The sequence below is a fragment of the Elaeis guineensis genome, chromosome 3 (genome assembly GCF_000442705.2).
Source record: "Elaeis guineensis isolate ETL-2024a chromosome 3, EG11, whole genome shotgun sequence".
NCBI classification, from domain to species: Eukaryota; Viridiplantae; Streptophyta; class Magnoliopsida; order Arecales; family Arecaceae; genus Elaeis; species Elaeis guineensis.
The window spans coordinates 99,657,250-99,669,134 of record NC_025995.2 but is presented as its reverse complement, the minus strand read 5'-3'; the positions used below and the strand labels follow the sequence as shown (position 1 = coordinate 99,669,134).

Genomic DNA, 11,885 nt, shown 5'->3' with positions numbered 1-11,885 from the left:
AATTGTAATTCGAATTTATCACGCTGTTGTTTTATGTATTGGAGGTAAACATTTTCCTTCTTCCTTAGTTCCCATGACAAAGCTTCAAGCGGCATAGTATGGGGTTAAGATTGCAATCTTGGAATTATAAGCTACTAAGATTTTGCTGGAAGGGGATTCCACTACTTTGGTATTTTGGCTAAATAGTTCCACCTGTGGGAAGATTGAGCATATTCCTCAGGTAAAAGATTTATACTGATGAAAAAGTATGGGTTTATTTTATAAAATCTCGCATACCCATACAAAAACCTATCAAGTTGCGGATCTTTTGGCAAATAAAGCACAGTATAGCAATTTTCTTGGGTCCTCAAAGTCTGTTGAGGATTTTATGTACCAAGGTCTGATTCAAGCAGATGCATATGGTATTCACTATGTCAGAGAGAGTTAGAGATTTGAAAATGCATTTCTGCTGCTATCCTTGGAGATGGATTCTCGGTCAGGGGTCTGGTCATAGTATCTCACTGTGGATTATTTTGTTGAATTGCTTGCATTTAGATTGCTTTTCTTTATTGTTCATCTATATGCAAATTAATATTTTGACTGACCTTAATTTTTATTTAATGCAACATCCAATAATGTGGAAGCAGGATCAAATGAGGCATATTTTGTGGTGGAGAAACGTAACAAAGACACTACACTACATGCTACAAGAAGGACATAATGACGCAACAATAGGGATCAATAAACATAATGGTTTATTCAAATTCTAATTCCTTCTCTTCTCTTGTGCATGCAGGTTTCTAATATTATCATGGCATGTGCTTCTACATCACATTCTCGCGAAAGAAGGATGATCAGTAATATTTATAACTTTTGCTGTTATGGGCGTCAATGGAATTGTTGTGCTATTTCGCAAAATTGGACCATCTTTCTTGCGCACCCTACGCATCACCATCAAAACATGCGGCATCTATGCATTCAAAATAAAAGGAATACTATGCTTGTTCACCCATAATGTCTGATGGATTTTGCCGACGGTCACTTGGTATCTGTTGTACAGAGTGAGATGTATGGTGTTTCAGATAGTTGGGACCTGATAGTACTACTCCTATACTCTAATGCTGGGTCCTGTTGTGGCTCCGAGGAAGAAGACTATGGGCTGGTGGGCAAGTATCCTGATTTTCTAGGCCTCTACATGGTCCACATGGTAGATATGACCCAACATGGCTTTCATTCTAATGAGTATGGGGCTCATGATACTTATTACCTTCGACAATTTGCATATAGAATGTGGTATTGTACCAAAGTTACAGACTTGTCTTCATATGACAATCTCTAAAGAATACAAGTACAGATACACTATGTTGTACAGAATGAGCATTTGATAGTTTTCCGAATATGCGGAGGATAAAAGAGGAAAAGAAGGAGAAAAATAAAGAAAAAGGAAAAAGAAAAAGAGAAAATCAAAAGGAAAAAACAAAAAAAACAAGGTTTACTTCTAACCCTTTTGTTCTTGGGTGCAGGTTATAGGCTTATCCATTTTCGTTTCTTCTCTTCTACATATACCAAAAATATTGTCAATTTCTTATACTGGTCAAAAACAGAGTGGAATTTCATTACTGATTGCTGTCTCAGCAATGATGGTATACTCTCTAATTCTCTGTCCTGCTGGTAGGATTTCTTTGGGGATTTTTCTATGCCGGTCCTCAGTAACTTTCACATACCTTTACATCGGCTACCATGGCTACACTGAATATCTTCCACTTTATTGTCCTTTAATGTGCTGGATTGGAAGCATTGGATGGCACAAGTTCGAATGTTTTTTCAAATACCATGTTGATCATTGTTTCTTTATTTATAATGACTCCATCCTACAGAATGCTGTGATTTATATATCATGGAATTATATAGGATTAATGCCATTTCAATATGCTATTTCTCTCTGTATGGACATACAAAAGAAGGATGGGAGATGTGCGAAAAAATGAAGAAAAACAAAAAAAAAAAAGGAAAAGGAAAAAAAGGAAAATGAAGAACAAAAGAAGCAAAAAAAAAGAAAGAAAGAAAATAGAAAATAGAAAGTTTATTACTAACCTTGTGTTGTGTTTGCTTGCAGGTTTTGTTATTAGCTCTTCATGTTTTCATTGATGTAGAGGTATTATGTCAGCACTCTAACTATCTATCCGCATTTGGATCTTTAGTTTGGTGTCTAAAGTTAATTATATGTGTTACTTCAAAGTCGGATGGATTTCACTCACCTGTATCAGATATCCTTTTATGATAATGGGGCGAATGATAGCTTCTTGACTTATTTGCATATTCCTACTATGACATATCTACTTCATTCAACATTGAAAAGCTGCAATCCTTACTCAGCCATACCCATTTTGATTTCATTGTCCACTGTGCACATCGAGTTCCAATCTTCCAAGGTGCTGTAAATCGTTCTTTAACACTCAGGATCTTTTTTGTACTTTTTTTTGGAAGATTGCTGTTCTACTGCTGATGCTGCTGAAAATCACTTTCTCCATCTTTCTTCCACATCCTGATTCTATATGCAACTGATGTCTTCAGGTTTCCTGGGTTTCATTCTTCTCTGAAACATCAAACACCATGAAGAAACTTGCACTGCTTTTCAATTCGTACATCTGATGGATTATCTGCTGACTCAGCTGAATCTTTTTGGGATGTTTACGTATTGGTTTTGGGGATTGAGATTATTGTTCATATTATCAGTTCTGGGGAAGGTCTGTAAACAGTTTCTTTATAATGTAAGTGGCCTTCCGGCCATCTTCTACCAAAAAAAAAAAACAGTTTTCTTTCCATGAAAAGGAATTATTTTCTATTTTACCAAACATTTCTTTGAAACCACGCAGGCCTGTACGAAAACATGAGGGTCCAACTCTATTGAGAGCATGGACCTCTTTTACTCCCTGTTGGGAGGTTACGTTTCATCGAGGGCAGTACCAGGAGCAGTACCAGGGCCCGTTACAGTCCGCACCAGCTCAAACAATAAGTGCGCTTTACTTGTCAACAAGGAAAGTGATATCCGAGTAAGCAATGGCCCATTTAAAAACGTTCCCAATTTTGAACAAATAAACCTGATACATGGGATTTTCTAAAAAACAGCCAGTCGGCATTTCCCTTTGAATAAGCTCATCATGCACAAGACTGTAACGAATAGCAAAAGCAAGCACATAACTGCATTTAAACTACTTTAAATAAGAGTCTGGCATTTTCAAATTGAAGCACAACAGCAGCAAACCTAATAACCGATAAAAGGAGCAGGTAAAATAAAAAGATTCAAATATAAAAGGAAGAACAAAGAAACAAAAACCCAAAACACAAACAGAATGCTTCTTGAAACTTTCACGGGGCAGTGGATAGGAGAGAAAAAGGAATGCCAAGACATAATGCGGCCAGCCGAGAACAGGAAATTATTTGCATCTCTAGTGGGGAAAATCAGCGGGACCCTTGATTGGCTATGAGGAACCAATGTTATAGCAGCTACCGCTGTTCATCCTCATGCTTGGGTGCTTCTTTAGCTATCACGCTGAGTCATCCGAGTCATCCGAGTCATCCGACCTGTCCAGCTGAAAATAGCAAATATTAATTAATTCAATTGGATACTTGAAGCGAATGTGATCAGACATTAAAGACAAAAATATAGGCTACTTATTTTGAACTTTCAAAGACCTTCGGGTCTGGAGTCCACAACTCAAGATTATTTTCGATGCACTGCATGAGCCTGCGCGATGCCTTATGCTCTGCATTTGCTCCATCCAATGCCTAATAGCAGCAATCGAAAGGTAAGATTAATATCTTCATAACACATCAAGACTCACATGAACTTTCCATTCAAGGATCTACAGAAGAACTTGATAGCACAAAATGAAGAAACCCTGGGCTTAAATGATCCTTTACATTTATTTCATAGGGAACAAAAAGCTCGACCAAAAAAGGGAAAATAATACTGGAACTTTAACCTGAAGTGACCAACAAGGTTTTATGAAGTCGCCATAAACCACAAACATCAATTAAAGCTTGTCCAAATGAATTAGTAGAACAAAATGTTTCAAAATTTAAGTATAACCCTAACAAAAGTGTTTTGGAAGAGAGAGAGAGAGAGAGAGAGAGAGACTAACCCTTCTTGAATCAAATAATACCAGCATTCAAATAACATGAAAGACATCTGCTTTTCAAAAGATTAGATTGTATCCATGTCAGATTGTTTAACATAATTATTCTGTACTTGATTAAAGCAATAACATATGCTATATGCCCAATTTTATAGTATACATTCGAACAAACAGTTTACTTCAGACATTCTGATGACATGCTGATGGAGTTACTTAGCATTTGGATAAACACAATAAGAAGAGCGGCACTGGATAAACACAATAAGAAGAGCGGCACTGTACCTCTGATTAACCATAAAAGAAAGAGGAAATATCCTAACTATAAATGCAGTTGTGAAAGAAATAAAGATCCAAAACAAACAAGTGATCCTCCAATATTTGAATTGAAGCACTAAACAAAGGAAATCAACTTCTATGAAAAGAGCAACATCTTCAAAATTTGAACCCAAATACAAATAAAGAACATTCCCCTAAATATAAAAAGAGTAAGACCAAAAATGTTAATTGCTAAGAAACTTATTAGCTTCCAACCCAATAGAATTATCGACTATTATAGCCTATCAAAGAACATAAGGTGCCCAATTTTATTCAAGCTTGCCACAACAACTAAAACAGATATCCAGCAGTTAAAAAGAAATTGCTCTATTTCTTAAAGGAGGAAATTGCCCTCTAAGCAAAACACAGCAGAGCCGAAGAAATGAAAATAAAAACCAAATCGATGATATCATACATGATGAAAGTCAAAAGGGAACATGAAAGATTGAAAAAAGAAAGGGGAATTCCTATAACAGTAATAAATATTATAACATCTACCTAATAAGTATACACATAGACATGAGCTTGATGAGCTCAGATAAAAGACTATCTTGCCACTCATCATTTATTTAATTTAGTGCATTCCTACCCATCTTAAACAAGCACATGCATTCACATTTGTCACATGCATCATTCAAAAACATACATCAGCATCAAATCACATCACATAAGTCCACTGCCATTTTAAAGGAGTATCACTCAAGATTTGTTATTCATCACATCATGCATAAATGTTTATATCTGACAATTACAACAGAATGAGGGAACAACATGCTCACAGATCATTTACTCAACTGTTGAATTGTCTACCTACAGCTATTTTTCCAAACGTGTATCATTGATTGGCAAATTATGGATCTAAAATATGAATCGAATTTCTATATATGAAAGGTAATTTGGAAGTCAAAAATTAACGTTTTAATAATAACAATAGATCTATATATTAAAAGAAAAAAAATTCAATATGCAAGAAATTAAAAGTTCTAAGATCCTTTTGACTTCTTCGACTGATCTTTCAGTTAAATTTTTGAATATTTTATTTTCTGATTCTCATAGATGTACCTATTCACGTTTAGTTTAATTTAATGCATCCCATTTACAGAAAAAAAAAATCAAATCAAATCTAAGATTACCTGTTTTGCGAGAGTGCGTGCCTGGCCCGGGGAGTCCAAGATCCTATAGTAAAACACCGAGAAGTCAAGGCACAAATTCAACCGGATCGGGTGCGACCATGCCAGCTCCGCCAACGCAATATCCTATCACATCACATCAGATTCATCATCCCAACTAATCATCACCACCGTCCATATCAAAAGAAATCAAATCAATAACCTAACCCTAGCATTACATGAGATTAAACAAGTGGATCTCTATTCCGAAACCCTAATCCTAGCAAACGTAGCGGATCGCCAGATCGGATCGGAGCCCGAACAGAACCAGAAAAAGACTCGAGACCTGTGCAGACTTGTAGGCGGCGAGAGCACTCTTCGCAGCGTCCTCCCTTTCGGAGCCGGTCTGGAACTCTGCGAGATAGCGGTGGAAGTCGCCCTTCATCTTGTTGTAGAATACCTTGGAATGGGCGGCGGAAGCGGAAGGAATGAGGCTTGCGTCCAGCAGCCTGAGAATCCCGGCGCATCTGCTAGTGAGGTCCTCCTCGATCTTGGCACGCAAGTCGCGGATGTCCGTGGCATAGTCCTCGTTGCCGCGGCTCTCCTCCTGCTCGGTCGACGACACAATCTTCCGCGAGTTCCGGCGGCCGTTGACGATCGTCTTGTAGGCCACCAAGAGGAGGTCGCGCTCCTCCAGGGTAAGCTCCTTCCCCTCCGCCGCCGCCGCCACCACCACCTTCTCCATAAACTCCACCATCTCGTCGTACCGATTCGCCTCCTCGGCGAGCTTCGCCATGTACATGTTCTTCTCCCTCGCTCCCGCCATCGCCGCGACTAGAAATAAAGAAGACAAGGGAAATGGAAAGAAAGAAGGCGCAAAAGAAGGCAAGAACGCGTTAGAACGAACCGAACGAAGGCGGCTTTATAGAGTAGAAATATTTTTCGTTTCTCTTTTTATTTTGTTATAGTTATTAGAAATTAAATAAAGTGGGTCATCCGCAAGAAGACGAAAGAAGCTGAACGTGGGGTCGTTTTGGGATTCTAGGCGCTGGTTGGATCTGCCGTTGATTACTCAAGTATGGGAAATCTCGTCTGTTCATTTATGGCGGCGCACCTAAAGGAAATTTGTATGCGGGCTATTTGGGCCCATCCACATGGGATGAGCTGGACGTTCGAGGACAGATTTAAAAAACATCGGTTTCTGCTAAAAACCTTGTGACTCCTGGTGGGACCCATATTAAATTGAATGCGTTTTTATATCCGTTGTAGGGAAAAGGATGCATCTTGGCAGTCTGGTACAGCTGTTCTCTGCCGTTCGATATCTTTCTCTCTTTTCTAAATGTTACTTTGTTTAAACGATTATTGGTGGAAAAACTTTAGCAAAAGTGGTTCGATTTTGTGTACTTTTGACCTTGCCGGTAAGGCAAAGGTGTCCATAAAAAAATATTTTCGCATAATACGAACACCACAGAAAAATTTTGTTATTGAAATCGAGCGTATGAAGACTCCAGTGGGCAACCCCCAGTCACCGTTCATGACCGTGGGTCTAATTAGGATGTCCATCTTGTGGACCCCGTTCAATGGACCTCGCCTGCGTGTCGCACCGTGAGAAAGTGGAGAATCTTTTTAATAATTCTTTGGGTTTTGTCTTCTTAGGCTTCTTATGACCGTTGGATTTTATGCCAGCCTAGCCTATCTTTTTTTCGAGGCGTCGCCCGTGAGAAAAGGAAGGATCTTTTCAACGGGTCTTTGGTCCTTAATTATAAAATGTCTTAAGTTGTCTTATTAGAGGTCTTATGCCGGTTGGATTCCATGCCAGCCTCGCCTTTCTTTCTTCGAGGAGTCCCCCGTGAGAAAGGGAATAATCTTTTCAACGGGTCTTTGGGTCCTTAATTATAAAATTCTGAGTAATCTTATTAGACGTCTTATGTCGGTTGGATTCCATGCCAGCCGGACGTATCTTTTTTTCTAATAGGCAACGGAGGAGTCGTACTGTGAGTCCTTAATTTTAAAAAGTTTTAAGTTGTCTTATTAGGCTTCTTATGTCGGAAGGATTGCATGCCAGCCTGATCTATCTTTTTCTAATAGGCGCGAGGAAGAAAAATTTTTCTGTTGAGTATAAAGTACCCCCAATCGAAGTTTGCAGAGGATGGATCCTTCGGGACTCCTCCGGCTTCTGATCTTATACGTGATGTCTCTCCAAACTCTCTCGATCGTCCAAACTTCTTCGACGATAGGCTTCTACGTTCACCCATCGGACCGCTCCGAAGATCCTCTGAGCCTCGCTGTTAGCCGTCCTTCTACAGCAATCGACTACCCCCGAACTTCTTCCGAGCTTCGTCAGCATCCGAGCTTCCCCGACAACGAGATTTCTACGGTAACCGAACTCCTTCCAAGTTTCTACGACGGTCGACCGCCTTTAGGATTCCAGCCGAGCTCCTACGATAGCCGAACTTCTACCACGAGCGGCCTACTCCGAACTTCCACTACGAGTGGTCCGTCCCGAACTCCTGCTGCGAGCAGTCTACTCCGAACCCTTACAGCGAGCGGCCTATCTCGGATTCCTACTGTAAGTAAATCCCATCCGAGCCTCTGCTGTAAACATATTCCTTCCGAACTTTCATTACAGGTAGATTTCAGCCGAGCTTCTTCGTAGTCGGATCCCGCGACAACCGCCTTCGACCGAGCTTCTACAATAAGCGGTCTCCTTTCAGCCTTCTACAAGAATCAGACTTCGACCGAACTTCCATAGCAGTTAGATATTGGACGAGCTTCTACGATGATCGGGCTCCAGCAGCTGGATTCCTACAACGACCGATCACCTCCGATGTCTGCCGAACCTCCCCAACACCATCCGAAGTCCATCACCGACCGATCCTTCACCAGATCCTTCATGAAACCGAACTTTCCCAACGGATCATCCTCAAGTGAGTTTTCACATCGGACGAATCCCAGACGGACTTCTCTAGCAATCCGATTCCTACCGAGCTTCGCCAACGGAAAATCTCTGTCCGAGCTTCTACAGTAGGTGACCCCCACCTGTAGTATCAGTGCCTAAGGTATCCGACAACAGTAGACTCGTCAGCAGCTTCGGAGAAATCCGAGCTTCTCCCAGACCAACAATAGAAAGCCATTCCACTCCATCAGATGTCCCAGCCGAGCTCCAGCCGACGGATCCGAGCTCTCTGACAAGTCACAACAAGAGCCGCCCTCCTGCTCCACTCCCTGCAACAGATTCCACGCAGTTCCACCACTCTCTGGCAAGCCACGACGAAGGCCACTATCCTGCTCCACTCCCTGCAGCGGATTCCGCGTGGCTCCACTACACTCTGGCAAGTCGCGACAACAGCCACCACTCCACTCTCCATAACCAACTCCACGCGGCCCTGAACGATCCTTGGCGCCACTACTCTCCGTAACAAACTTCAGGCGGCTCTGAACAGCCCACTGCCAGGCGGTTACAGGCATCGCTGTCAACCGGGTGGCCCCTCCGTCTATAAATAAGGACCCTCAGATACATTTTTCTCTAAGCTGGTAACTCTATCTCAAAACTCTGCCAAAATTTTCGCTCGAGCACTCCATTTCTGTTGAAGCAGAGTACTGACTTGAGCGTCGGAAGATCTTATCGGAGCACCCCCAACTCCGGTTTAGACTTTCTTTGCAGGTCCTGATGGCGGCCGCGGACATCCCAGCTCCAGCTTCTCTGACTTCGACAAAATTCTGCACCAATAGAATTGGCGCTAGAAGGAGGGCTGTGTGTGTCTTTGTAGTACCCTTGTTCTTAAAGGAGTACTCAACGGGACTGATTCTAGTCATCTTCTCCGACATTCTCTTCTCCTTCTTCTACTAGATCCTCACCTAATGCCTCCCCGCAGAGAATCCACTAAGCGATCCACGGCCTCTGCGGCCAGATCTCAGGCTCCGACCTTACCTCCAGTTTTCCAGGCCCCTCCTCCTCCTCTGACAACGACGGTCGGTGCGAAACAATTCGACCTGCTGGTTCAGTAGGTCAGGGGCCTCACTGAAGCGGTGTAGGCTATGCAACAGCAATAACAGCCGCAGGCGTCAGTGCGGTTGGGGAGAGCATCGTCGGAATTCTAACATCCGACGGTAGGGTGGGCCACTTGGGCTAGTCGCCTCGTCTTTCCCAAAAAGACAAACCCGAGGGTGGAGAGCCCTCAGTCCGATCACGATTCTACCCCCGGAGGATCTCTACCTCCATTCCGCCCGAAGACCCTCGAGACCCGCAGTCACGAGGACTTCCTGGATCGAAGGCTCCAAGAGATGAACTGACGGATTGAAGAACTCCACCACGCTCCCCCTGCTTATGGTGAGGACATCTGTACCGACCCCCATTTTTCTCAAATGATCATGCAGGAACCGATCCCGCCAAACTTCAAGCTCCCCTAATTTGAAAGCTATGATGAGACCTCGGACTCGGTTGACCACCTGGAAGCCTTCCGGACAATGATGCTGCTCCATGGCGCGCCAGACGCCATTCTGTGCCGAGCTTTCCCATCCATCCTGAAGGGAGCAGCAAGGAACTGGTACTCGACGTTGAAGTCGGGCACCATCTTTTCCTTTGATCAGATGAACCACCAGTTTGCGACTCATTTTGTTAGCAGCCGGCATCCCCAGAGAGGTTCGGAGTCCCTCATCAACATCAAGCAAAGGGAGGGGGAATCCATCCAGGCTTATGTCAACTGTTTCAACATCGCTGCATTGGAGGTCCGGAACTTGGACCAATCGGTCGCGATGGCCGCTCTGAAGGACGGCCTCCAGAAGAATGACCTTTTGTTCTCCTTGAAAAAGAAGTACCCCAGAAATTTCGCCGATTTGCTGGCTCGGGCCAAAGAATATGCCCGAGCGGAAGAAGCCTTCAAGATGAAGGATGAGGAGACCGCGAGAGAATGGCAGGCGGGAGACTCAAGCAAGCCCGCAGCCGAAAAAGGGCCGAGTGAAGCTCGGCCACGCTCTCGAACTCCTCCCGGGCATGGGCGCGCCCGGACTCCTCCCCGAGCTCGTAAACAGAGAAGCCCAGACCGTCGAGTTCGATGAGGCTCTCTTTCACTCGGCCACGCTCTCGAACTCCTCCCGGGCATGGGCGCGTCCGGACTCCTCCCCGAGCTCGTAAATAGAGAAGCCCAGACCGTCGAGTTCGACGAGGCTCTCCTCCTAAGAGATTCCACAGCTATGCCCCTCTCAACGCGTCAAAAACTCAAGTGCTGATGGAGGTCAGAGAGCAGCTCCCAAGGTTGGAGAAAATGCGCTCACACCTCGGGAAGCACAACCCGAACAAATTCTGCCTCTATCATCGTGACCACGGCCACGATACGGAGGAGTGTATTCAGCTCCGAGACGAGATCGAGGAGCTCATCAGACGGGGTCGACTCGACAGATTCATTCGACGCTGACCTGAAGGAAGAGAAGATCAGCCTAGGGCCCTGCTGCAGCCAGAACCACCAAGGAGGGAGGAGCAGCCAGAAGATCGGCCTCCGATTGGGATTATCAACTCCATCTCGGGGGGACCCCGGTGAGGAGAAGACCTTCCATGGTTATAGGGTTTGAAAAATCTACGAATGTATTGCCAACAACTTTGTCCTGAATGAAAATTCTCTTCATATTTGTGCATTCTTTCTTTTGGTATGAGCTTACGACGACGGGAGATAACTCTCCCATACAAACGAAACTAAGCGTGTTAGGAACAGGAGGAGAACCTCGTCCTAACATGAGCAAAGTCGAAGGCCCGATTTCCTAAAGACCGGATGGGGGGAGAGATCCTTACAACGGCCCTTATGTGCCCCCACAGCCTTGTTAGGAACAGGAGGAGAACATCGTCTTAACATGAGCAAAGTCGAAGGTCCAGTTTCCTAAAGATCGGATGGAAGGAGAGGCCCTTACAACGGCCCTTATGTGCCCCCACAGCCTTGTTAGGAACAGGAGGAGAACCTCGTCCTAACATGAGCAAAGTCGAAGACCCGATTTTTTAAAGATCGGATGGGGGGAGAGGCCCTCACAACAACCCTTATGTGCCCTCACAGTCTTGTTAGGAACAGGAGGAGAACCTCGTCCTAACATGAGCAAAGTCGAAGATCCGATTTCTTAAAGATCGGATGGGGGAAGAGGCCCTCACAACGGCCCTTATGTGCCCCCACAGCCTTGTCAAGAATAGAAAGAGAACCTCGTCCTCACACGAGCTGAAACCAACTATCGGAAATAAGGGGGGACCTCATCCCGACGTAAATAAAGACTAGGTTGATCGACAAGGGGGAAAGCTTTCTCAATGACTCCTCCACACTCTCACGGCCCTATCAAGAGCGGAGGGAAGACCCTCATTCAAACA

At 43.9% G+C, this 11,885-nt stretch overlaps 1 protein-coding gene across 2 annotated transcripts; it reads right to left on the bottom strand.

The window, feature by feature from the left end:
- Positions 1-3,192: 3,192 nt before the first annotated feature.
- LOC105041596 (14-3-3-like protein GF14 omega) lies at positions 3,193-6,445 on the bottom strand. Of its 2 annotated transcripts, XM_073254138.1 has the most exons (4): positions 5,889-6,445; positions 5,567-5,689; positions 3,676-3,768; positions 3,193-3,572 (listed from the first exon to the last, which is right to left on the bottom strand). In XM_073254138.1, exons 1-4 carry the CDS (start codon positions 6,366-6,368, stop codon positions 3,528-3,530), a joined length of 741 nt encoding a protein of 246 aa, XP_073110239.1. In that variant the 5' UTR covers positions 6,369-6,445; the 3' UTR covers positions 3,193-3,527. The 2 variants fall into 2 exon arrangements, with proteins under 2 accessions (XP_073110239.1, XP_073110240.1); XM_073254139.1 differs by lacking the exons at positions 3,193-3,572; positions 3,676-3,768 and adding an exon at positions 3,868-4,171.
- Positions 6,446-11,885: the final 5,440 nt, after the last annotated feature.

Coding starts and splice junctions, on each gene's coding strand:
- LOC105041596 (XM_073254138.1), bottom strand. CDS start 6,368: ATGGCGGGAGCGAGGGAGAAGAACATGTACATGGCGAAGCTCGCCGAG. Junction 5,690..5,888: donor CCGCCTACAAGTCTGCACAG/GTCTCGAGTCTT, acceptor GTGATGTGATAG/GATATTGCGTTGGCGGAGCT. Junction 3,573..3,675: donor TGTGGACTCCAGACCCGAAG/GTCTTTGAAAGT, acceptor TGCTATTTTCAG/CTGGACAGGTCGGATGACTC.